General features: G+C 43.1%; 1 protein-coding gene across 1 annotated transcript; it reads right to left on the bottom strand.

Annotated features, from left to right (window-relative positions):
- Positions 1-267: 267 nt before the first annotated feature.
- On the bottom strand, positions 268-23,316 carry atp8b1 (ATPase phospholipid transporting 8B1). Its single transcript, XM_010893599.4, has 28 exons — positions 22,990-23,316; positions 18,176-18,353; positions 17,918-18,015; positions 15,077-15,190; positions 14,604-14,702; positions 14,126-14,187; positions 13,394-13,466; positions 13,169-13,239; positions 12,592-12,674; positions 12,171-12,329; positions 11,950-12,038; positions 11,648-11,838; positions 11,293-11,501; positions 11,010-11,053; positions 10,710-10,869; positions 10,265-10,453; positions 9,941-10,053; positions 9,660-9,824; positions 9,453-9,564; positions 7,459-7,534; positions 6,730-6,862; positions 6,302-6,590; positions 5,737-5,960; positions 5,236-5,319; positions 4,664-4,909; positions 4,375-4,513; positions 3,603-3,733; positions 268-3,209 (listed from the first exon to the last, which is right to left on the bottom strand). Exons 2-28 carry the CDS (start codon positions 18,324-18,326, stop codon positions 2,985-2,987), a joined length of 3,729 nt encoding a protein of 1,242 aa, XP_010891901.1. The 5' UTR covers positions 18,327-18,353; positions 22,990-23,316; the 3' UTR covers positions 268-2,984.
- Positions 23,317-23,563: the final 247 nt, after the last annotated feature.

Genomic DNA, 23,563 nt, shown 5'->3' with positions numbered 1-23,563 from the left:
GGTTTTTCATGGCTGCTTGTCGCAACCCTATGCCCTTCGTTGAGGATGCCTGGTTCTCCAAATTACAACATTTCTTGCAGTACTTCCTAAACAAGCCCTACTCAAAAAAGTATGTAAAATAATATTAAACACTTTCCTGAAAGAAACTTTTACTAAATGGAAGGGGTTTGTGTTTCTGAACTGAAAATGAGGAAGGTTTATTCAGAGTAAACTGGACTTTAAGATGTGACAAAATTCTATACATTTTCCATTCAAATAGCATTATAATCCTTTTAAATAGTTTAATGGAGTGATTTTAGTTATATTAGACAGAAATACATTCACTAGTGTTCAGTTGATGATTTTATCCAGTGCAATTTACAAGTGAGGACACATTTTCCTACTGGCCCCTTGTGAATCATACCAATGAAGTGAGCTACACGTACAAGAAGACATGATGGCTTTCCCCATACTGGGGTGGTGGTCTATGACCATGGACAAGAGAAGTGTAAAGACCCCTGGTGCACACGTTTTGAAAGCCAGGTCAACAACAGTCTCTAAAATCTGAGACGCAGCTTCTCTTCATAGTTACCCTTTTATTTTAAAGTTATTTCAATACATTAATAGTTAAGTAAAAAAAAAAAAAAAAACATTTTTAAAAGGTAGTGGTAAGATTAGCCCAAGACTACAACACAAACCATTAAAATATCGACAGGCACTTGGATGTACAACAACAAATGATCGGGTGTGTAACAGGACTAACGGGTAGAACTCCCAAATGGCATCCTATTCTCTGAAAAATACCCTATAGGGCTCAAGTCAAATGTAGTGCACTATATAGGAAATATGGTGCCATTTGGGACATAGGACTCTCTCAGTTTAAATTGAACTACAACAGGCCCGTGAGACTGATAAGGCAATCGTGCAGGCTCGCTGCTATTGTAGAATCCTTGATGTGAATGTTTCCATGGGGTTATGATTAGACTAATGGACATGGCAATTATGAATTAGTGTACTAACTCTTTATGGTACAGTATTCACAATTTGTTGAAACAAGTATGTAGATGTCCATGTCCAGATGCAGTTATACTTTTTTAAATTTTTAAATGTATCTGGACATGGGACTTCTTTCCACAAATTGTGTTGTACCGCGCTAGGAGGTTTATCTGTATATAGCTGCTACATTTAATGTTCACTAGCATCCTGGTCATCTGTCTCTCAATACGCAACATGAATTTAACAGCTCCGATTTATCGATTTATTGTAAACCAACAGGAACTGAACATTGGCATTTTAAAAGATACATTTTCCTCCCGAAGCCTGCATCGCAAAGGATAGAATAGCGATTTTAACTATGACAGTGTTTTTCACTGACAAAGTAGTAACCTGACACCAAATAGTTCACAGAGGTTTCTCCTATAGCTAGTTTCCATGTCAATTGAGCCAGCCTGAGTCAGAGTCCCAGAACTAGACCTGCCCTACAACACTTTCTAGTTCTATCCTCAGGTTACAACCAGACCGGGAGGTACATTCATGGCACAAACAAAAACTAAGTGTCCTTCTATAGAGACTGAAATGAGTTGCAACCAACAAAGCAGGGCCCATGACATCCCCTGAGCACATAGGTGGTGCAATTGACCCTACTACCCTTTTAAATTAAGAGATTCTCTTCAGGATTGAAGAAGAAAATCATCACCCAGTTGGACAGGTCTCCCATCAGGGTCATGAGGATGGATCAGGCAATGTTGTTTAAGGCCTTTCCAGATAACTACTTTTAAGTGGTAGAAATCATAATTAGCAATATCCGTGTAAACAAGACATTCCTGGGGAAGTTTTAGTTCTACTTGGCTGACTACTGGCATTTGAGACTGCAAGATGCAACAGGGCTGGGGGGGGCATTTGGCTAAGGTAAAACATGAAACTATACAAACAGTGCAGAGGGGCAGGCTTCTATGAGGTTAGTGTTAACAACGGCTAAGGCTTTAGAAGTAGGCTATGTAGACAAATCAATTTCCATTAAAAAAAAAGTGTGTATGAATTGACTTTAAACAGTGAAGATACCATGAACGAAGAAGCAAAAGTGGAAAACAATGTAGTTAGGGGCCAGCAATTATGAGCTTCCTCACAAGCCAACCCAGTCTGAAATTCTTGTGCCTTCAGAAGCTTTTGACAACCTGCAGACTGCAAGCAAAGCCACATATTGACAGAGCTGGTCTCCTGTGATTTGTGCATTTGCTTGGGTTTTTCATGACGCAGCACATTCAAAGGATTTCTTATGGCAACCATGTTTAAGTGTATCTTCCAAATGTCATGTCAGCTTCCAACGGACCAAAGTGACCTGTAGAAGGACATGGAACGCCCTTACGTGGAAAACAATGCAATGGTATGCAACAGACAGAATTAGCTAAAATCCAAATACTTGTCATGAATGTATTCATGGAAAGCTCAAAGGCACTAACATGGCATCTGTTCTAAAAGCTAGCCAAACTCATAAAAGATATCAGACTGCACATATGCATTCCACACCTCATTCAGTAAAAATACAAACCAACAATAATATTCACACTATATTACATTAAGACAAGTTACTACAGGTCCAACTCCCAAGGGAGTCGCATAGTCCTGATAACAAACAGAACTACACCACAGAGAGTGCTAAACACACAGCCCCGGCCAAACCAACAACCATCTGGACCGTATTCTTGAAGTGTGCATCTATGATCCTTTTAATCATGTTCAGAAGGGAGTTGACCTTGGAACAACTCGCCCACTCTGAGCCTTCATACCATCCGAGAGAGAGAGAGAGACTAAGATAAGGCTATTTAAAATCCTGAGTTTAACAACATTCTTGGTTACAGAACAAACCGTATAACATTAAAACCCAAACACTAGGGCTTGGGTGAGCAGGGTTAGTGTCAGTCTTTTAGGAATCTGTAAAAGTTTCCAAGATGATCCAAACAGATCTGGGTTCCAGGCTAGGGCCAGGCCTGCCAGCTGAGACCCCCTCATATGTTATCAGCCTGGGGGACCTCTCTGAGAGTGTCTCTTGGGTTGGGATGAGCCACGTTGGGTCGTCGTCGGATGCTTCGGCCGGACGCGATAAGGTCAGCATAACCCCGGGAATGAGAGAAGGCGTAGGCCGATCGACGGGAGGCTCTGCCACGCTGGAACGGAGCGGGTTTCTTCTTCTCCTCTTCCTCCATCTCATACTTCTTCCTGTGCCTTTGGACCTGTAGAAAATAAACCATTACACACAAACATGTTGAGAGGGAAAAACATCCTAACTCAGCTGTGTTCCTGCACAAGCACCACGCCACACAGCCAGCACCACGCCACACAGCCAGCACCACGCCACACAGCCAGCACCACGCCACACAGCCAGCACCACGCCACACAGCCAGCACCACGCCACACAGCCAGCACCACGCCACACAGCCAGCACCACGCCACACAGCCAGCACCACGCCACACAGCCAGCACCACGCCACACAGCCAGCACCACGCCACACAGCCAGCAATCCCCCTCTATACATGAAGAATACTTCATACTGCCATCTCCAGCCAAAGTGTTCCTGGTTACACACTGTGAGCCCTTTTGGGTCGGCAGCGGCTGTAGGCCTCACCTTGTCTCCCACGGAAGGCCAGATGGTTTTAGAGAGGAACTCGATGCAGATGACCGGCAGCAGGCTGATTCCCACCGTGAGGATGATGGTCAACCACAGATAGGGCTGCCGAAGAGTGTTAGAGGCGACTCCTAACAGACACAGACAGGACACACTAGGGGTTAAACAAAATAGACCACAGTCATCACTAACTGTCGTAACCATCAGAAGGAGCCAACCAAAAGAAAACACAGAAATGGGTTAGGGTTATCTGAACAAGTCCAATGGGTGACAATTCTCCATCTTGAAATATTCTGCTGGTTCGTTGAGGGCTTGCTGATATGGACACGCCTATATGGCGAGATATTGCCCGACTGAGAAACGCTAAAAGCAAGCAACAACATGCTGAAGCACAGTAGTTAAGAAAAAATCCCCAGAAACATCATAACCAAATAAGAACCCTAAAGAGTGCTCTGAGGAGTGGCTAGTCTTCTTATGGCCATGGACAGTTGAGATGGAAGTACATTACCTTTTAATACCACATCTTCCAACAAGACATTTTAACATTTGGATGACCAGCAGGTATAAGAACTCAGGTGGGATGTGGGCAGTGACAGCAGGAGTCTAAAGACGGAATCTAGATGAGCACATCAAGGTGGACTAGGACAGGAATGGCTAGTAGTTGTCAGGCCAGGCAGCCTTCATCCAGGCCCTGAGGCTCTGGTCCTGCTAAGATGCAACAGAACACCACAGAAATCCATCCAATACCTTGAGAACCGGAAACGGAACTTACCAGTGAAAGTAAACGTTGAGGGGAAAATTACGTGGATTCCTGCACTGTGGATGTCAAACATGATCCCGAAGAATATCGCTATGCTACACAGGACAGCAAAGCAGTTCACAAAGGTCCAGTATGAGGTTTCCAGAGATATCTAGGACAGAAAAGATGGGACAGAGGTAAATAAATCAACTGCACATCACACATGCTGCATAGATAAAGCTCTCATCAGTCATGCATTCAAGGCTAACAGATGAACACAAAGAACAGATTGGTATCAATTAACCAATCAACATCCAGCTACCTGTAGATTGACAGTGAGGATGAGCGAGGAGGCCATAACTACAGCCAGGGACTGGTAGTCTGAGGGGGCCTCTCCATCCTGCCCCATGGTCTGCAGGAATGCCCCATAGGGGATGAAGAAGATCACCAGGGAGGTAAAGATGCCATGGAACAGACTGATGAAGAAGTTCTTGTAGTTGAACAGCGCCCCCTGCTGACCCGGGAGGTATAACTTGGGAAACTTTTGACTCAGTTTGTCATTCACATCCTTCAAGGAAACAGGAAGCAGGAATTACAATAAGCTCAAATGACAAAGCCATGACTGGTTGTACTTCCATGACAATAATTAAACCTTTAAATGAACCAGGAACAAGGAAAAACAGGGCATTTGGCCTCATTCAGGTTATATGACTTACGAGCCAACTAGTTGAGAAATAAGGGATTTTGATTCAATGTTCTGGATTCAAAGCTTGAAATTCAGTGGAGGGAACAATATTCAAAAATGTATTTAATCAACGTATTATTTCTAACACAACCAAGGAGGAAGAAGACGTTTGGGATGTTAATAACAGTCTGTCAAAACTGAAAGCTCACCTGATCCAACAAGCCAACCAGCAGTACAGGAAGTGAGGTGTACATGACATTGTACAAGGTAATGAACCAGTCTTCATAGGCAATCTGGGTGGCAAACATTCAAACAACATTTGTAATGTCAGATGCAAACGGGGTAAAAACATTCGGAATTATCCATAGTACAAAAAGGGACAAAAGGTTAATGGGTAGTGTTGACTAGATGGAAAATGTAGTTCGTACAGGTGTTGGGACTGAGACTTGTTCAAAATAACACACTACCATCATACCCTAGTGGGGGGGGGTTGACCTACAGTCCAGTAGGTTTTCAGCTCCAACCCTAATCTAGCACACCAGGTCCAGATTGTTTGCTGGTTGATGAGCAGCTATATTCAGCTACAGCCGTGGTTGGGGCAAACAAAACGGCAGGATGGTAGCCCTCTAAGAGCAGGGTTGGAGTTAATCTCCAGGACAAGGGGTGCAGAGCCCAAACGCAAGACACACTTCCCAGGACATTTCCCTCACCTGAGCCGAGAACCCGCTGAAGAAGGAGTACCAGAAGTGGACCAGTGTGAAGGCAAAGTTCTTGAAGAAGAAGTAGCGGAGGAACTTGCACATGCGGATGTAGGACCAGCGCCCGTGGACCAGCAGGAGGCGCTCCAGGTAGCGGAACTGAGCAAACGCGTAGTCACTGGACATGACCGCCTGCATGCCCTCCTGACCCGATATGCCCACACCGATGTCTGCGGCTGAAGACAGACACAGTTAGACTCACTACCGAAGGGCCGATCCGCTCTCGAAGACCTTACCATATACTGGACCACAGGGGTTCCCCACCAGGGGTACTAGGACCCTCTCCACAGGGGGTACATGAAAAACACTCACGACACCATAGGCTTACTAGTGAAATTAACATGAGCGGGCACTCCAGGGGTACTCCAAGCAGAGCAAAATTCTGTCGGCGGTACAATAAATGAAAAAGGATGGGAACCGCTGCCCTTTATGACTGCTATATACCCACGCGGAGTCAGACAGAGCAATGGCTATAGACATCAGCAAATATGCCCGGAGGCACTATTCTTTCCCGTACTCTTAATCATGTTGACGTCGTTGGCGCCATCGCCGATGGACAGCGTGACGGCATCCTTGTACTTCTTCACCAGGCTGACCACGTTGGCCTTCTGCTTGGGCGTGACGCGGCAGCAGATGACCGCCTCGCATTCGCACGCCATGTTGACGAAGTCGACCTGACGCATCTCCTTCTCCCAGTCGTCGATTGGCTGCGTGGCGTCCTGGGGCACGGAAGAGGCGGGTCTCCTACCGAGCCGCTTTAATCGGAGACGACGGCGCTTTTTCTTCTTCTCGTACAAGATCTCGTTCTGTGGAGAAACAGAGGGACATATGCCTGTAGTCTTCAGAGGAAACCTTTTTATAACCTTGAAACTAGTAAGAAATATCAGGTTCGCGCAGACAGTACGCCCTGTAAGATTTACTGCCTTAAAGCACGACGCCACTCACCAGCCAGCCTCCGGTGATGATAAGAGCGTTCCTGCCAGACTGCTCAAAAAACGGGTCGGGAACCTTCTTCCTGATTCGACCAAACGCAGGCGGTTGTTCTCTCCTGGCTGTCTGTCTGATCCGTAACTTCTCACTGCCAGACAGACAGAGACAGACACACACACACACACACACACAGACAGACAGGTTTAAGTTAAAAATACATTTGCATCCATAAGACGTATATCGATTCCAGAGAATAAATATCTTGACGTCACACTCCAGCTATTACTACTTAAGTTAAGCACTTTCAGAGAGTATTCAGACCCCTTCACTTTCTCCACATATTGTTGTGTTATAGGCTTCATTTCATAGACTAAATATATATATTTTTTTAATTTAAGGTATAAATAAAAGTAATTTTTTTAAAATTTCGGGACAACCTATTGAAATGTCACATTAGTTTGGCAAACAGGTCATACATGGAGGTTCTAGGGCAGGGGTGTCAAATTCATTCCACATTGGATCTGCTGGTTTTCAGGTTTCACTTTCCATTGGTGTCTAACAAAGACCTAGACATCCAGCAGAGGGGAGTTCCTAACTAACAGGTGACCTTGATTAAATTATTCAAATGCAAGGTAGCAGCAAAAGCCAACAGACACCAGATCCTTAATGGAATGAGTTGGACACCCAGCTCCCAGGGGAGTCCGGTGTGGCCCTTCAATGAACAATTACAGAAAAGTAACATACTTAACATCTTCTCCGTAGTGGATCTGCATGTCATCATCCAGCAGGTGACAGGAGAAGCCAATGTTCTCAGCAGTTTCTGCAGAAAGAGAATGTCTGAATAAGTCCTCCCTCTGCTTCCTTGGCAACATCAATGGTTTATGAAAACATTATGGGCTTGGCAAACAGACAGTGTTCCAAATGGCATCCATTCAGAAGCAAGCAAGTTTATTTATATTGCACAATTCATACAACGAAGCAATTCAATGTGCTTTACAAAGAAAAAAAGATATAAAAATACAATAACATAAAAACATCATTATAAAAAATAAATTTAAGAAAACAAAGATTAAAAATGGGTAGTTTATTCCAGTTGTGTACATTAGTTTAGTGCTAAACGCAGCTTCTCCATGTTTAGTTTGGACTCTAGGCTCTACTAGCTGACCTGTGTTCATGGATCTAAGAGCCCTGTTCGGTTTATATTCTTCATACATATCAGAAATGTATTCGGGTCCTAAACCATTCAGAGATTTATAAACTAAAAGCACCACTTTGAAATCTATTCTGTAACTGACTGGAAGCCAATGCAAAGATTTAAGAACCGGAGTCATGTGCTTTGTTCTCTTGGCCCTGGTTAACATTCTAGCAGCAGCATTCTGAATGAGCTGCAGTTGTTTTACAGTCTTTTTGGAGAGTTCAGTTAAGAGGCCATTACAGTATTCAACCCTACTACAGATAAAAGCATGGATGAGCTTCTTTTGGTCTTTTTGGGACACCAAGCCTTTGATTCTGGCTATATTTCTTAGATGATAGAATGCTGTTTTGGTGACCGCTTTGATATGACTGTTAAATGTGAGGTCTGAGTCACAGAACACCAAGATTACGCACTTAATCCCTGGTTTTAAGGGCCAGAGAATATAGCTCTTTACTAATACTTTCTTTTATTTTTGTTGCCAAACACAACAATCTCAGTTTTACCTTGGTTTAATTGTAGACAATTTTAGTTCTTCCAGGTATTTATGTGCTCCATACAGTGACACAGAGAGTCTATTGAGCTGTTCTTATACGGTTTGAGAGCCATATATATTTGAGTATCATCGGCATAGCTATGGTAGTTAATGTTGTTGTTCTGTAGAATTTGGCCCAGAGGTAGCTTATAGAGATTGAACAGAAGCGGTCCGAGAACTGATCCCTGTGGAACTCCGCATGTCATAGCCACCCTATCAGATTCATGATTACCAATGGTCACAAAGTAACTCCGGCCAAGATCTGAACCAATCAAGGACTGTCCCGGAGAGTCCTACCCAATTTTCCAGCCTATCTATAAGTGTTCTATGATCTACAGTGTTAAAGGCTGCACTGAGATCTAATAGAACCAGAAGTGTTATTTTATCAGAATCAGTATTCAGCCATATATCATTTAAAACTTAAATCAGGGCTGTTTCAGCACTGTGGTGATGTCTGAAACCTGACTGAAGTTTGTCTAAGAGACCGCTTGAGGTCACAAAATTGCCAAGTTGATTGAAGAACACCTTCTCAATGATCCTGGCCATAAAAGGGAGATTTGATACAGGTCTATAGTTGTTCATCATAGATGCATCCAGTGTTCTCTTTTTTAATAGGGGCTTAATGGCAGCTGTTTTTAGAGACGTTGGGAAAAAGCTTGATTGCAGAGAGCTGTTAACTATTTGCTGTAGGTCCATTGTTATAGAGTTAGATTATTTATTTTTTAAGTCTGATGGCAGCGTGTCAAGAGAGCAAGTGGAAGCTATAAGATTAAGATTTTTGATCAATTGTATTAAAATGTGACATAATAACCAAGTTATGTTGGTAGTCGTGGTGACGGTACAGTGTCCTTGTTAGACAGTGTAGTTCTGATGGTCCCTCTAATACATTAAATTTTTTCACTAAAGAAACACGCAAATTCATTACATTTCACAGTGGACGTGAGTCATGACCTTATCTGCTTTATTTGGGTTGTAAGCTTGTGTACCATGTCAGAACCAATTTCCTCTAACCTTTTTTATCTCCTGTTAGAACCCAGATCTTGATGTCCGCCTTGGCCAGCTTAGCAATGGTCTCAGGAACCCCGTCCTGAAGCTTGTCCTCGATGGCAGTTGCCCCGATCATCTGCAGAAAGGCAAAAAAACAAAACGGATGCATTTCAGAAACTTAGAAAACAAGCCGAGACGCATCAAAAGATCTAATACAGTCTGGATCCTCACCATGAGGTTGTTCTCGATCTGTTCATACACCTGGTCCAGAGCTGCCTCCCTGTTTCCTGTGGAAACGCTGGCGGCTTTGTGCTTAGCTGCCCAGGAGTCATATTCCTCCTTACTGATGTCCTTATAGCACAGACACAGGGTCCGGAGGGTTTCATTGGCAAAGATCTACAATGGGAGAACACATTTTGGTTTAGCTTGTAAACAAATATCATGTGCCCCTTGAGCAAGTAAACTTAACACTAATTGATCCAGTAATTCAAAAATATATATATTTGACTTACATCCAGGGCGGTCTGGGTTACCTCCTTGTATCTGGAGTTTGGGGACAGGCGTTCATAAATGACTGTGTCTGCACCTTTGCAATACAGACGGATCCGGCCATCTGGGAACCTCACTGGCAGGAGAGCAAGACAGAACGCAGGCAAAATGGCTAAATTATTAGGTCAATTGTCACAGGTTTCACAAAAATTCTGTAGCTATCCCAAAGTTCCCCAACACTTTGTGCGACTTCTAGAAACACAAAAGGAATAAACAGGGATGAAAGTCAAGACAGGTCAGAATGCCCACAATCTCAAAAAAAAAAAACAGTCGAAGGGGCCACTCACGGATGATGGACATACGCTTCCGGTCGCTGTTGAAGTCGAGGAGGGCCAACATCTCATAGGTGTTCTTCTGATCCAGCTCACTAACGGTGATGGTGTCCTGGGTGCGGGACAGGAAGACAAAACCAAAGTTTCTGGCTGCCGTCACCAGAGCGCCCTCGTCAGGCGAAGCGGCCTGGTACACCAGTTCATCTGGGAATGAAGAGTATCAAACGGACGTTAACCTACATTTCCCAGCATCCCCTTGCTGGTTTATTTCAGTAGCTTGGTGAGAGATTCGGAAGGATGGCATCACAAAATTACAGATACACCAAAATGAGGTAACATCAAATCTGTTTCACAGCCAATTCTTGGGCTTCCGTCAGACACTGAACTAAGTCCACCCATCTAACGCCAATGTCATGATGTATGATGTTTGAACTTTGACCTCTGTACACATTTGTCTCACCGTTTTCATTCTGCTCCACCATGACGGTGTGACACAAAGACAGCAGTTTGAAGAACTCCAGGGCCTCCTTGTTCTTCCCGGACCGTATACAGGCCACCAAAGAATGATCCTGGTACTCAAATTTCCTGTCTGCGTACTTGTTCCAGCTGAAGTCCACTGGCTGCGAAGGACAGAGGGGAAGAAATTAACTCAAGATCATCACAGGTAAATTTCATGTAATATCTGGTGGATACATTAAATGTAAAACACCCAATCACAGGAATAAGCCATTGAACACCAAGCCTGAATAGTAAACCTCACCCTCCCTCGATCCAGAGTCACCCCATCCGATGTGGTGGGGTCACCTGCCAAAAAGAAATAAGTTACTTGTTACACAGCCTTCATCTTCAGTAGGCCAATTAGATGGCTGACAATGTCTGACCAGTGTTGGTATTATGCTCTGGAGACCGTCATTACTTTACACTAAGTTTGATAAGCAGCCCTAGTGATTTGGGTCAGGGTTAATAAATAGTTAAAATGTAAAGTAGCCCATCGGTAGATGTTTTACAGACTATCCAAATGTAGCAGAACCAACGTTTCTCACCAAAGGTTTGTCCGGCGATGGTGCACTTCTTGAAGGCCATGATGTTCTGGGTGAGGGTGCCAGTTTTGTCTGAGAAGATGTACTCAATCTGACCCAGTTGCTCATTCAGGGTGGTGGTCCGGGCCTTGGCCGGGGTGTCCTTCTCTCTGTAGTACATCTGAAGGTCCCAGTTGATGAACTTTGACTGGCCCAATCGAATCACCTCCACACTGAAAAGGGGAGGGGTCCAGGAAAGGAACCGTGCTCCTCATTAACTGCCCTCCGCAAGGCACTCGCACACAGAAATAGAATTCCTAGAAAGGCTATCCCTGTTTAAGTCGGCGGATCACTTGATTCTACATGTCCATATACTGACCTGACGTAGAGGGAGATGGGAACCATGGTGTTAAGGACAATGATGTACCCCCAGAAGCTGAGGAAGCCTCTGTACGAAGCCGACTGGTTCAGCCCGTCGTACAGATACCAGGCCTTGCTTCCGATCTCTGCGTACCAGAAGCTGTTCCCGATGGCGAGGCCGGCACACAACAGGACTAGCATCACGAAAATCTGGGGAGGAGAAACAAATCAGTTCTGCACTGAAGTTATGCAATGTGGTTTCAGAAACGTTTGGGCAGATGTATTTACTGTGTAAACCATGTAGTTCAACTCAAGTCTTACTGTGTAAACCATGTAGTTCATCAACTCATCGATCTTGGTCCTCTTAAACCTGGTCTTGCCGCCGTTCCTCATGATCTTGGTGTCGGCGCCTAAGTCCAAACAGGAGAAACTTTGAGTAAGGGTTTGCATGAGACTGGCGCCCGGACATCATATTTGCATTGTTGACATCTTCAGCGAGTGTGTGTGTGTCAAATGGTTGTGAAGTGTGTGTGTGTGTGTACCTGCAAAGATGACCAGGCCGTGACACACGTCAGTGTTCCTGACCCTGCATCCCCTCAGTATCATATTGTCCAGGTTCAGGGGGAACCGGTCCCTCCTCCAGTGCATGGTCCCTGTGAACTTATCCAGACGGTTGTTGGGCTCCTCACACACTATCATGGCTGTGGGGCAGTAAACAGAAGAGGCCTCACACCAGGGCTCTAATCCAGAGCAACGGACAGCTAGCCCATAGCATTCAGTCAGCCAAACGATAGCCCCATTCAGTCAGCCAAATACCTCCAGAAACACATTTGACTAATAAAGAATCTAAACCATAGACTTATTATTTGATGATTGTGAATAGCGCATTCCCCCTAAATAAAACCAACACAGCCACCTGACGTCACGTGTTAGTCGAGGCGCCGCACAGAGCAGTAGATTTACCGTCAAACTGTGCTAGCTGGCTCTCTTCCTGAAGCCTCTCGTCTGTTTCTTTCAGACCCATCTTAAACTTCAGGTTGGTCTCTCTGAAAACAGTAACACATTCCACATTTAAGGCACAGACTCAGTGTATCTATGAACCATCCGCACATGAATTCTACACAGGGACATTAACCTGACTGAGCCATGCTAGCCGTCTGGGAGAATGCATCCCAAATGCCACGCCTACAGTGGACTTCCTTACACCCAAACTGTGGCCGTGTAGCGCCCTAGACAGGGTGCCATTTGGGTAGCAGAAGCATTGTTAGCATAAGTTTCAAATCTTATCTCTGGCCTCAAACAGATTGCGATTATAACAGGTGTCAAACACTTGATCTCTCTCCATGTTTTCACATAGGTTCCAATGTTATCATTGACACACACATTATCAAATAAGAGATAAAACAAAAAAGGTTTAAAGATCTGCTTCTTAATTGCCAAATTACACAGTGTTCCCTGTATAAAGAATTGATCCCAACTCTGCGGTATCAGAAAAAGTTTGCCATTTTAGTCGGCCAACATTTAGGAAAGAACATCTTACCCATCAAGCTCAGCCGTTTCCACATAACAAAGACTGTTGGGATTTGAACTGGACAACAGCAGAATGTCGGCCTAAATTAAGAAATAAATACTCAAATTAAACAGAGTTTAAATAGATGGTGATATTAATTAGATGAATGATCAATGAAGAAATATCAATCCACAACAACCTCAGTATACATGAAAGTAGCTTGTCAAATTGAAGTCAGAAAGCACATGACATTACCGGGATGTGATCATTTTTGTTCAAACGAACGACATCACCGACTTCGATGTTCATCCACTTTGACTCTAGAAAGCTTGTTTGGAAAAAATGGCAGTTACTGACTGATTTTCCTATCTGACAACGACATGGTCAAAACATTAAGCATGTCTTTGATACATAACTCAGTCAATAGACTAAACCCGGTCAGATAGTAGATGTGTATCACCGGACGATGTCAGTTATTAAATGAACATAGGCATGAGAGTCACTGGAGATCAACCGTTACAGGTTCCTTCCTTATATCACAGACGGCTCTTCTTACTTTTATCTTGGCCCATAAAATACTTCATTTGATTCTTCTAGAAGGTCTATGAAAAGGTGTACATTGAACAGGGAAAAGGTGTACATTGAACGGGGGAAAAGGTGTACATCGCCACCTGGCATGTGCTGGGATTTGCTGCCACCTGTTTACGGAATCTTAATACATGCATATATTTAATGGCTAATGCCACCTGGATGAAATCCTTCCTAAACCGCTGCTGTACGTAGCTAATAAACAATCAGCTAAACTCTGGTTGTCTGCTGTATTGAAAGTGACATGCTGTGTATGCAGTTTCAACAACAGGGGGAAAAACTCTTCTAGGTGTTAAGTAAGGTGATGTAGTAGAAAGTCCCACCAAGTTGACTACTTCAAAACAGCACAACAGCTTTTGGGCACTGAAGACCCCTACTCTGGGTTACGGCTCACTTTACCTGCCATTCAGGAGGACCTCACACTTCCTGTTGTTGATCTCGTTGTCCATTCTGTGACGGGCCTGTCCAACAGGGAATAAACAGGAGTCAGGGTTCAGATGTCAGATCATTGGTACTAAATATGCATGAACGAGGCTTTAGTCCTGCTCATTTCTCTAGTCACTGATACTGGTTGAGTGAAGTAGACAGACACTGGGTTTTGGTCGTGTTCATGTGCTAGTGGAGACAAGGATATTAAACACATACCACTTTTCAAACAAATTAGCTAGTCGGAAGTAACTGTGTTTCCTGTTTCCGACTGGCATGTGAACCTGACTTCCTGAGTTCCGAGTTGCACATGCACCTTTTAGGTGAAACGATTACTAGCCAACGCCTACGTCGATCCTACACCTAAAATCGGTCTGCGTTTTGTTTTTCTTAATGGCCACTTCAGGAGACGCCTGGAGATATTTTAGGGAAACAGAAGAGGTTCCCTCACCAGATCATCCACCAGGTCTTTGATGGCAGTGATTCCCAACACCAGAACCAGAGGAACCAGAGTGGTGTACCAGGGCAGTGTGGTGATCTGGGGAATAATCTGACGAGACCGAAGAGATGAAAACAACAATTAACTTCACAGAATTATTACAAAACAACAATTAACATCATAGAATTATTATTATTTAAAAAAAATTAAAAATAACAATACAATTTTTTTTACGGTTTTCTGTATTTCTCTGTCTACTGTTGGATAGATAAAACAGCTTTGAAGGTGATTAAAAAAGTGGTCTTCTCCGTCACAGTATTTACATAGGATTTAAATGTGTCTGAACAAACCACCCGTCTATACCGCCACAGGACGCAAGATGTCTGAGGTGAACGACATTTCATTTGCATAATGTGGAGTGTCTCTAACAGAGGGCGACAAGAATCGTTGTTATAATTGTTATAGTAATGCAGAGAAACACTTACCTGTAAGATTAACAGTGCCAGAAAATAGAGGTTGGCAGCCCGTTTGAACTGCTCGAACAGATTCAGTGGGAGGAACGTTAAGGCGTTGTATTTGTATGTCTTGATGGCGTTCCCCTAGGGCACAGGAAGACAATGCATTTATGTAAACGAGAATAACAATGAATACATAACATTTCTCATGAATCAACGAGAGCAATGTAACTCTGATACCGCACTTGCGCTAGCTAGTAGCCTGTTCGTCCTGAGAGAGTTGCATGCATAGACCCTGACCAGCAACAACTACTTTGAGACATTTATGAACTTCAACAAATGTTAGGTATGTGTCATTATTCCTCTTTACATATACGAGATGGGGAAATTGGGACTCACAATGACTCTTCTACATTAACTCCACTGCGGCAAGTTACCAGTTGGGCCTTGTCCAGTTGGTAACTTCATTCAAACTGAATGCAAAGACTTACAAATGGTATTCAGTTAATTTGACTCTGAATACCATAAAAGGGCTTTACGTGTTGCAGCAGTCTGGCACATACACAGCTGCAGTGTAGATTGGAGTCCGGCCCACTGCTCTTTCAGAAGAAACTCCATACTCCATCTTTCCCTACACGGTCTCTGTCACTTCGAAACAATCATTCAACTCTCACCATCATGGCCAATCACTGTAACGGACTGTGAGAAATAACAGGCAGCCCGTTTCCCCTCTGTGTGGCTTCAACATATTTTTCAATGTAAATGTTTTCCTCAACACAAGCCTCTTTGGGTCTCTCCCACTCTCCTTTCCCTTGAGCTGGTTCGGGGCGACAACCAAATGAGGAGACGGCTGGTGGCACCAGCGAAAGGTTTCAGAACCACTGGTCTAGAACACGCAAGTCAAAGGATGAGGCCAAGTGTTTTCATCCACAGGAGTTTATTGTAGGTAACATGACACTAATGTAATGGTTGTTGACCTTGGGACAGTGCTTTCTTAAACCAAGGGTGGGGACAAAAACAGCAGCTAGCCTATGTGCCATTATGTAAAACAGCATCAATAGAGGCACCGAAGAATGCACTTCCAAGGACAAGAGACTGAAGCAAAAATGAAAAATCACTTGATGAAGATTCTCAACCGAGTTCAGGAAGCCACCACAAAGTGTCTGATTGTTGCGCAGTCTGTATCTACTCCCTGTTATGGTACAAAGTATTAACACGGCGTGGCCTTTTGGGGAGTGGTTTGACAACACAATTTCCAGTCATAATCTCTACCTTACACAACAGCACAAACTGAAATGCAAAACAAACAATAGCAAACAAAACCATTTTTCCCCCTTTTGATGTCAGAAAGCACTTTGTCATAGTCTGCAGTCTGTACTTTGTCTCAGTATGCGAGTATAACCTAGCACGGTCATACCCCAGAACTATTAACGCTGTGACAATGACAATTGCTTTTGTCAAGAGAACTGGGACCGATCCTGTAACAACAACGCGCTTCCTCAGAACTCTGTACGGCCGGTCTGCATTATGGGAGAACTCTGTACGGCCGGTCTGCATTATGGGAGAACTCTGTACGGCCGGTCTGCATTATGGGAGAACTCTGTACGGCCGGTCTGCATTATGGGAGAACTCTGTACGGCCGGTCTGCATTATGGGAGAACTCTGTACGGCCGGTCTGCATTATGGGAGAACTCTGTACGGCCGGTCTGCATTATGGGAGAACTCTGTACGGCCGGTCTGCATTATGGGAGAACTCTGTACGGCCGGTCTGCATTATGGGAGAACTCTGTACGGCCGGTCTGCATTATGGGAGAACTCTGTACGGCCGGTCTGCATTATGGGAGAACTCTGTACGGCCGGTCTGCATTATGGGAGAACTCTGTACGGCCGGTCTGCATTATGGGAGAACTCTGTACGGCCGGTCTGCATTATGGGAGAACTCTGTACGGCCGGTCTGCATTATGGGAGAACTCTGTACGGCCGGTCTGCATTATGGGAGAACTCTGTACGGCCGGTCTGCATTATGGGAGAACTCTGTACGGCCGGTCTGCATTATGGGAGAACTCTGTACGGCCGGTCTGCATTATGGGAGAACTCTGTACGGCCGGTCTGCATTATGGGAGAACTCTGTACGGCCGGTCTGCATTATGGGAGAACTCTGTACGGCCGGTCTGCATTATGGGAGAACTCTGTACGGCCGGTCTGCATTATGGGAGAACTCTGTACAGCCGGTCTGCATTATGGGAGAACTCTGTACGGCCGGTCTGTATTATGGGAGAACTCTGTACGGCTGGTCTGCGACAGACACGAGAGGAAGAACTATGGAGGAAAAAGGGACAACCAAAATAACTTAAGAAAAAACTTCCTTATCGTCCATGATTCACTTTTTCCAATACTATGTCAACAATTGCAACATACAGAATTGTACAAACAATCCAAAAGACAAACACTCAAAAAGGTATTGCCATTTCAGTTGCCATAATAATAAAAGCTCTATAAAGGCTCAACAAAAAACATGGCTCAAATATCGTGTTCTGGGGACGGTTTCTGAGCTTTTGTCTTTCACATTATACAATTGACAAAATAAAGAAAAAGTTTGATGAGTTGATATAAAGCAGTGGTGTATTCAGAAAAATGTTTTAGTTGCAAAATGTTTTGTCAAACCAAATATATATTGGACAAATGGTTCCCATCTTGTTTCATTGTATTATCTGCAGTCCCATCCATCAGTTCATCAGCTCATATTTAAAATAAATGTGAAACTTGTTTCTAAATGAACAAGTCCAGGTCCAACCTCCCTGTTTTAGTCCATTTCCTTTCGTTCTACGACTAACGAACACAATCTAGGTTCGAAATAGTACAAGCACTTACTGAGTATTTGGACTTCTTCAGACACAAAAAGTATTTCTTCTGAAACTCTGGCAGCTTACAGAACCTTCTGTCGTTTGCTTTGACACTCCAACCAGACTCTGGGGGAAAAAAGAGAAACAGCCAGTGGGCTAAAACACAATTTCTGCCAGAATTGTAAAACCGCTACATTTACAAACGAACAGCGAACGGCATCACAACTACTAGGGTGTAGTCATTCCGTTCCATGGCTGAGGTTTGTGTGTGGTCGTAATCTCTCACCGGTACTCTTGACTTCCTCAGTTGGCGGCACCCCTGGGGGCCCCTCGTCCTCCAAGCTCTCCAACTCGTCATCGGTCTCGTCGTCGCTGTATGGCACCACTTCATCATCGGGGCCCAGGGAACCCTGGGAGTCTGCTCGTGGTCGACTCATAATGACGACACGTCTGGAGGCCGCACACTGGTCGAGGGACAGGTGAGGGACAGGTGAGGGACAGGTTTTACCACCCATTATTGTCACACAGGAGGAAATCCTTCAGAAATTATTTTTCTGAAGGATTTGTTGTATGTTGCAACCAAATGTAACATACAAGGAGCATGTAAGCGGAGACACAGACTTAAATAGCCAACATCAGCCGACGTAATCAAACACTGAGAGGAACACAAGCATTAAGAGGCAGATCAATAGTCATTTTTTAAATTGCAAATGCAAACCCGTTTCTGAAAAAGTTGGGACTGTGTAAAATGCAAACCGAAAGAGAATTTACCCCTAGATTTAATTGAAAATACAACAAAGCCAACATATAAAATGTTGAAACTGAGAAATGTTATTGTTTTTGGAAATACAATTAGATTTTTATCATCAATCTGACATTAGAAACCAGCCATCCAATCTAATGTTAGAGGACAAGTCATCCAATCTAATGTGAGTCACCAGGCCAGGTCCTTCGTACATGGGCCAAAGACACTTCTAGGACCTAGCTTACGCTGAGGAAGTTAGCTGGGACACACCCTAACTGACCTTTCACATTACTAAGCTCCACCTTTTAAGGAGTGAGTGTTGGCATTTTGAAGGACAAAAATCCACTCATCTCCATGACCAATTAGGGGGGAAATCAGCCTGACCTATAAAGGTTGCACCAACTCCAATCACAGACAGTCACGTCTGCCACCAGGGAAAGTGAATACAAAAGACAGCCTGCTAGTTTTCTGTAGGCGAGGGACAATGAAAGAGATTGTGGTTCCAATGACTCACCTGGTTGCTTAACATCTGCAGAGTTTCAGCAGTGGCTAAAATTACCTGAAGTTTGTAACGGTTGTTCAAAGACAACTGGAGCAAGGACTACCATCTCTTAAATTTCTTTTTTTCTTCCAAATCAAACCTCTTAATAGCCCAGTTTGGCTTTATTTACAGTGTACAAATTACAATTTTATTCCAGCACTGCGTCAACCGGCCAGATGTTGAATCAACCTGCTTACTCATGACGTACAATATTATTGGTTCAATGGTCACGGGTGTCTACATAATGTTGTTGACACATCCAACATGACATTTCGAATTGCTTGAGTTTTGTCCCACTCTTTGTGAAGTAGCGTGACGCAGTCATGGGCCTTATGAACATTTGATCAGACATACCTAAGACTTCCTCACGGCTAAATCTTTGGGACAACAATGTGATGCTAGCAGAGCACAGAACGAGGAATGAACTTCTCACAGGACAGGTTTTTCCGTTCTATAAGTAGCTGTCGAGTTTACCATGCACATTCTTTTCATATCTGACGACTCATAGTTATGATCTATACAACTATTATATTGCTGGTCAGATGCTCTAACCACTAGGCTATCTGGTGCGGTATATGGCCATTACCACCACAGTCCTGTCCAGTAAGTCCCTGTCCACCCAGGTCCACGTATACCATGGTGTTAAACACAAGTGGTGCAACGCATGGCCGGATGTCTTAGTCGCCAAACCAGTTCTCCAGTCTTGGCCGAGACACGGTCCTAAAGAAACAATGCAGGGGAAGGGAAACGGGGACAACAGGCATTCAGGACACCACCCAGGAGCCACATATTTCTGCCTGACTCTGCCTCGCTGGCTTGTAACACGACACAAGGGGACTTACAAAGTCCTTCTCACCCTCGCTTCAATATTTAATACAAGGGAACTGCCCTTCGTCCAACAGCAAGTTACCCTGAGGTGTTGGGGGGGGGGGGGGGGGGGGGCAGAATGGGTAGAGATCGAAACGTTTTTAAACTGTTACATCCTGGACATGGTGGACTAGCTGTAAGAACGCTGAGGAGTCGCTCAAAACAACAAAGCAGCCTATTGTGGTTAAAGCATCTGACCAGAAACATAACGGTTGCATAGATAGATGGAACCTGTGAGTTCTTGCTGAAAACCACAACGTGTTCTCAGTCATACCTTGTAAAAAAATAAAATAAAACTAACCAACAGGAACAAACAGCCTGACATAGACACTGTCCGCTTCAGACAAACCCCAACTGCCTGAAGTGATCAGATACTACAGACACAACATTTCAACCTTTAGGACCTCATCAGGCATTGAAATAAGGGTAGAAACTTATCTACAGTATTTGCACTACAATAAAATGACTTGGTAGCAGTGAGTGTGCGTGGTATTTCTATTAACGGTGATGCCCATGGTGTCAGGTAATCACCTGGGGTAAACACCGTGATGCACACTAGGCAAGAGCCGTAGCTGCTAAGAAAATCAAGACTGATGAAACGAAGGATCTCATATGGATGAGCCTGCCTTCAATCAGAGACCATGAGGTGAAACACCATTTGGCTGCCAGATCAGAGTCAAATCTTGGTCAAATGATTTTTTTTCTAAATTGGTGGAGTTAGTCTAGTATGGCCTAGAATTCCCCTCAGCATGCGTCTGTCTCTACCAACACAATCACCTTAACCATGTAACTAAGAGGACAGATCAACAAAACCTTCTGGAACACTACATTTACTCAAAGATCCAAATGAGATTGTAAGGCTGTAGGGGACCACCAGAACATTGACAACTGGCTGAAGTTTTCATTTTCATATAATATTGTACAAAATATTGTTTACTGGAAATAACACTACTGTTGTTTGCTCTTTGGGGTTTAAGGCCGGGTGTCTCTGTAAAGCACTTTGTGACAACTGCTGTTGTAAAAAGGGCTTTATAAACACATTTGATTGATTGAATGGAGCAATCCTTATATCACAATCAAAACTGTACCAATTACAATCCTCACTTGGTGAGTTAACAGCACTCGGCATTTGGCAGTATTTATGTATCAAAGCATATATATATATATATATATATATTTTTTTTTTTTTTGGCCACCGGTTGAACAACAGACGAGTCAAGAAGTGGCCCAGAACATTGTATACCATGTTATTTTGTGCCAAATGCCATCAAAACCACTCACATTGAAACTTGTAATGTCATACTAATTAGAGGTATGACAGTGATTCTAATAAAAGACGCACATAAACCACATATTACACACCAAGGCCAAAGTATGAGGTTTTGTCCCAAATTGCATCTTTGAAAAATAATGTAGCATGTATTAGACTTCAGCCTTATGTCGTGTATAGCTTATGTTATTTTGGTGAACGTGATGCAACATGAACTGGAATCTTGAACATGTGGGACATGTGGAAGCCTGTCCATTTTAGATTTTTCATGAAGAAAAACCTCAACCTATAGGTGTTCTTCTGACAAACAGATCCTCAACATGACCGACTAACATCTAGAAGATGGTTTATAATCATATGTCTCAGAAAGTGTCAAGTTTTATATATTGTGCAATGCTTTTGACCAGAGCCCAATTAAATAAAAATAAAATGCAGAGTACAGAAGAGGGGGAAAGTCCACACCAAGGCATGTTTTAAGCACAGAGGGAAACAACTAGGAAACACTTTGGACCTGTTTCACAAACACAAATTAACCCTAGTCAAACAGCAGAACAATAGAAATCTCCATTATTTAAGTAAATGACTAAGCTTAATCTTTGTCCGCAAAAATGGCCCATTGGGTTTTTGAATTAGTCCCTGATTAGAAGGAGGTGAAAACCAGATGTCTGGACCCTACGTGTCTGAAGTTTTCTAGCCCCACCTCAGACCATTCCAGAACACAAAGAGCTACAACCAGGTTGAGGTGGGCAATATAGAGAACAACGCATATCACTGTAAATACAGAGAAACAGACTGATACCTTTATAAAACTGCACATCAGTTTGTTATACACTAAAATCTTAATTAAAAGCATATAATTATTAACAGCTTTAAAACAAAGATATATGTATTTTGTATTTAACTTTAAGTCTGCCTATCTCAAGTCTAGGCAAAGTATAGGACTTGTTGAAAATGGGTGTGTTTGCACAGGTGTTTCTGGTATTGATTTACAGTGGGGTTTGACTGAAGGCAATAATATTGGTCACGCATACACTGCAGCCTTTTCCTTTTACATCTCTCCCTGTCTGTCTGTGTCTGTCAAAGATAGTGATTCCTTCCCAACACTTTACCGCACTATGAATTATGAGGACACAAACCCATCGATCAGGTTTCAAAAAGTCCGGTCGGGGCTACCTTCCCTCATTTATACAACATTACCACTACTTAATTTAACACCTGTATGTCTATTGAAGGGAAATATATTTTGGTTAAAAACAATTCCGTTTAAAAAAAAAGTCATAGCGGCTACTGCACAACTAAATAGAATAAATCAATCAAATGAATTTATAAAGCCCTTTTTACATCAGCAGCTGTCACAAAGAGCTTTTACAAAACACCCGGCCTTAAACCCAAAGGAGCAAACAACAGTAGTGTTGAATTTCAGTGTCTTAAAAACAAAGCAAATCTGTATGGTAACGTCTGGGAATCCCACAACTGGACTCCGGGGCTAGTAATTGATTAAAAAAATAATTTACGATCGGGATTAAATAGCATTTAGTGTGAATGTACACACCGGAAGTAAAGTTAATTTAATTTCAAAATAAGAGGAAAGAAACCGGGACAATGTGTGAACATCACGCTATACGTTTGGTAAAAAATCCATGAAAATAATTTATTGGCGTATAATAAATTACTCACCAGTATTTCTTTGTATTCGACAATGTCTTTTTCTTCACGAATGATTTCCAGTTTCTACTTATTGTACCATGTTTGCTCTGTCTTACTTGCCACCAACAATTGCGGAGTTGTTGTACACTCCCGATACCTGCGTAATGGCTACCTACCCAACCTGAAACTTGATAAACTGGTTTGACAGGATGAATTTTGGATGTACCACAAAAAAATGCCTGCAGTTTTTCATTCAAACAAACTTCCATAAGAGCGTTTTATTCCATCTTGCAACACGCTGATAGCTTAAATAATATGTAGCCTACACATCCTCAACCCTACTGATAAACGATACACCAGCCACGTGACTGACCAGGTAAAGCAAGGTGTAGCTTAAGAATCCCATTCCTATCAAAAGGTACGAATCATTTGCATATCCGTAAACAAAAATAAATGCTAATGTTGAATGCACCTTTATACGTTTCCAAATGGAATTAAGATATACATATATATACATATATATATATATATATATATATATATATTATTGTACACATTTTAATTATAACATATGCATAGTTAACCGCCGTAGCCTTATTCCAAC

The sequence above is a fragment of the Esox lucius genome, chromosome 23 (assembly GCF_011004845.1).
Source record: "Esox lucius isolate fEsoLuc1 chromosome 23, fEsoLuc1.pri, whole genome shotgun sequence".
NCBI lineage: Eukaryota > Metazoa > Chordata > Actinopteri > Esociformes > Esocidae > Esox > Esox lucius.
The sequence above is the reverse complement of the archived record's forward strand: the minus strand, read 5'-3'. Positions and strand labels throughout refer to the sequence as shown.

Excerpts from the sequence above, each read along its gene's own strand:
- atp8b1 (XM_010893599.4), bottom strand. The coding sequence starts at position 18,326 with ATGAGTCGACCACGAGCAGACTCCCAGGGTTCCCTGGGCCCCGATGAT. Across the intron at positions 12,039-12,170 it reads CGGCCTGGTCATCTTTGCAG|GCGCCGACACCAAGATCATG; the intron begins GTACACACACAC and ends GTTTGGACTTAG. Across the intron at positions 7,535-9,452 it reads TCTAACAGGAGATAAAAAAG|AAACTGCTGAGAACATTGGC; the intron begins GTTAGAGGAAAT and ends CTCTTTCTGCAG.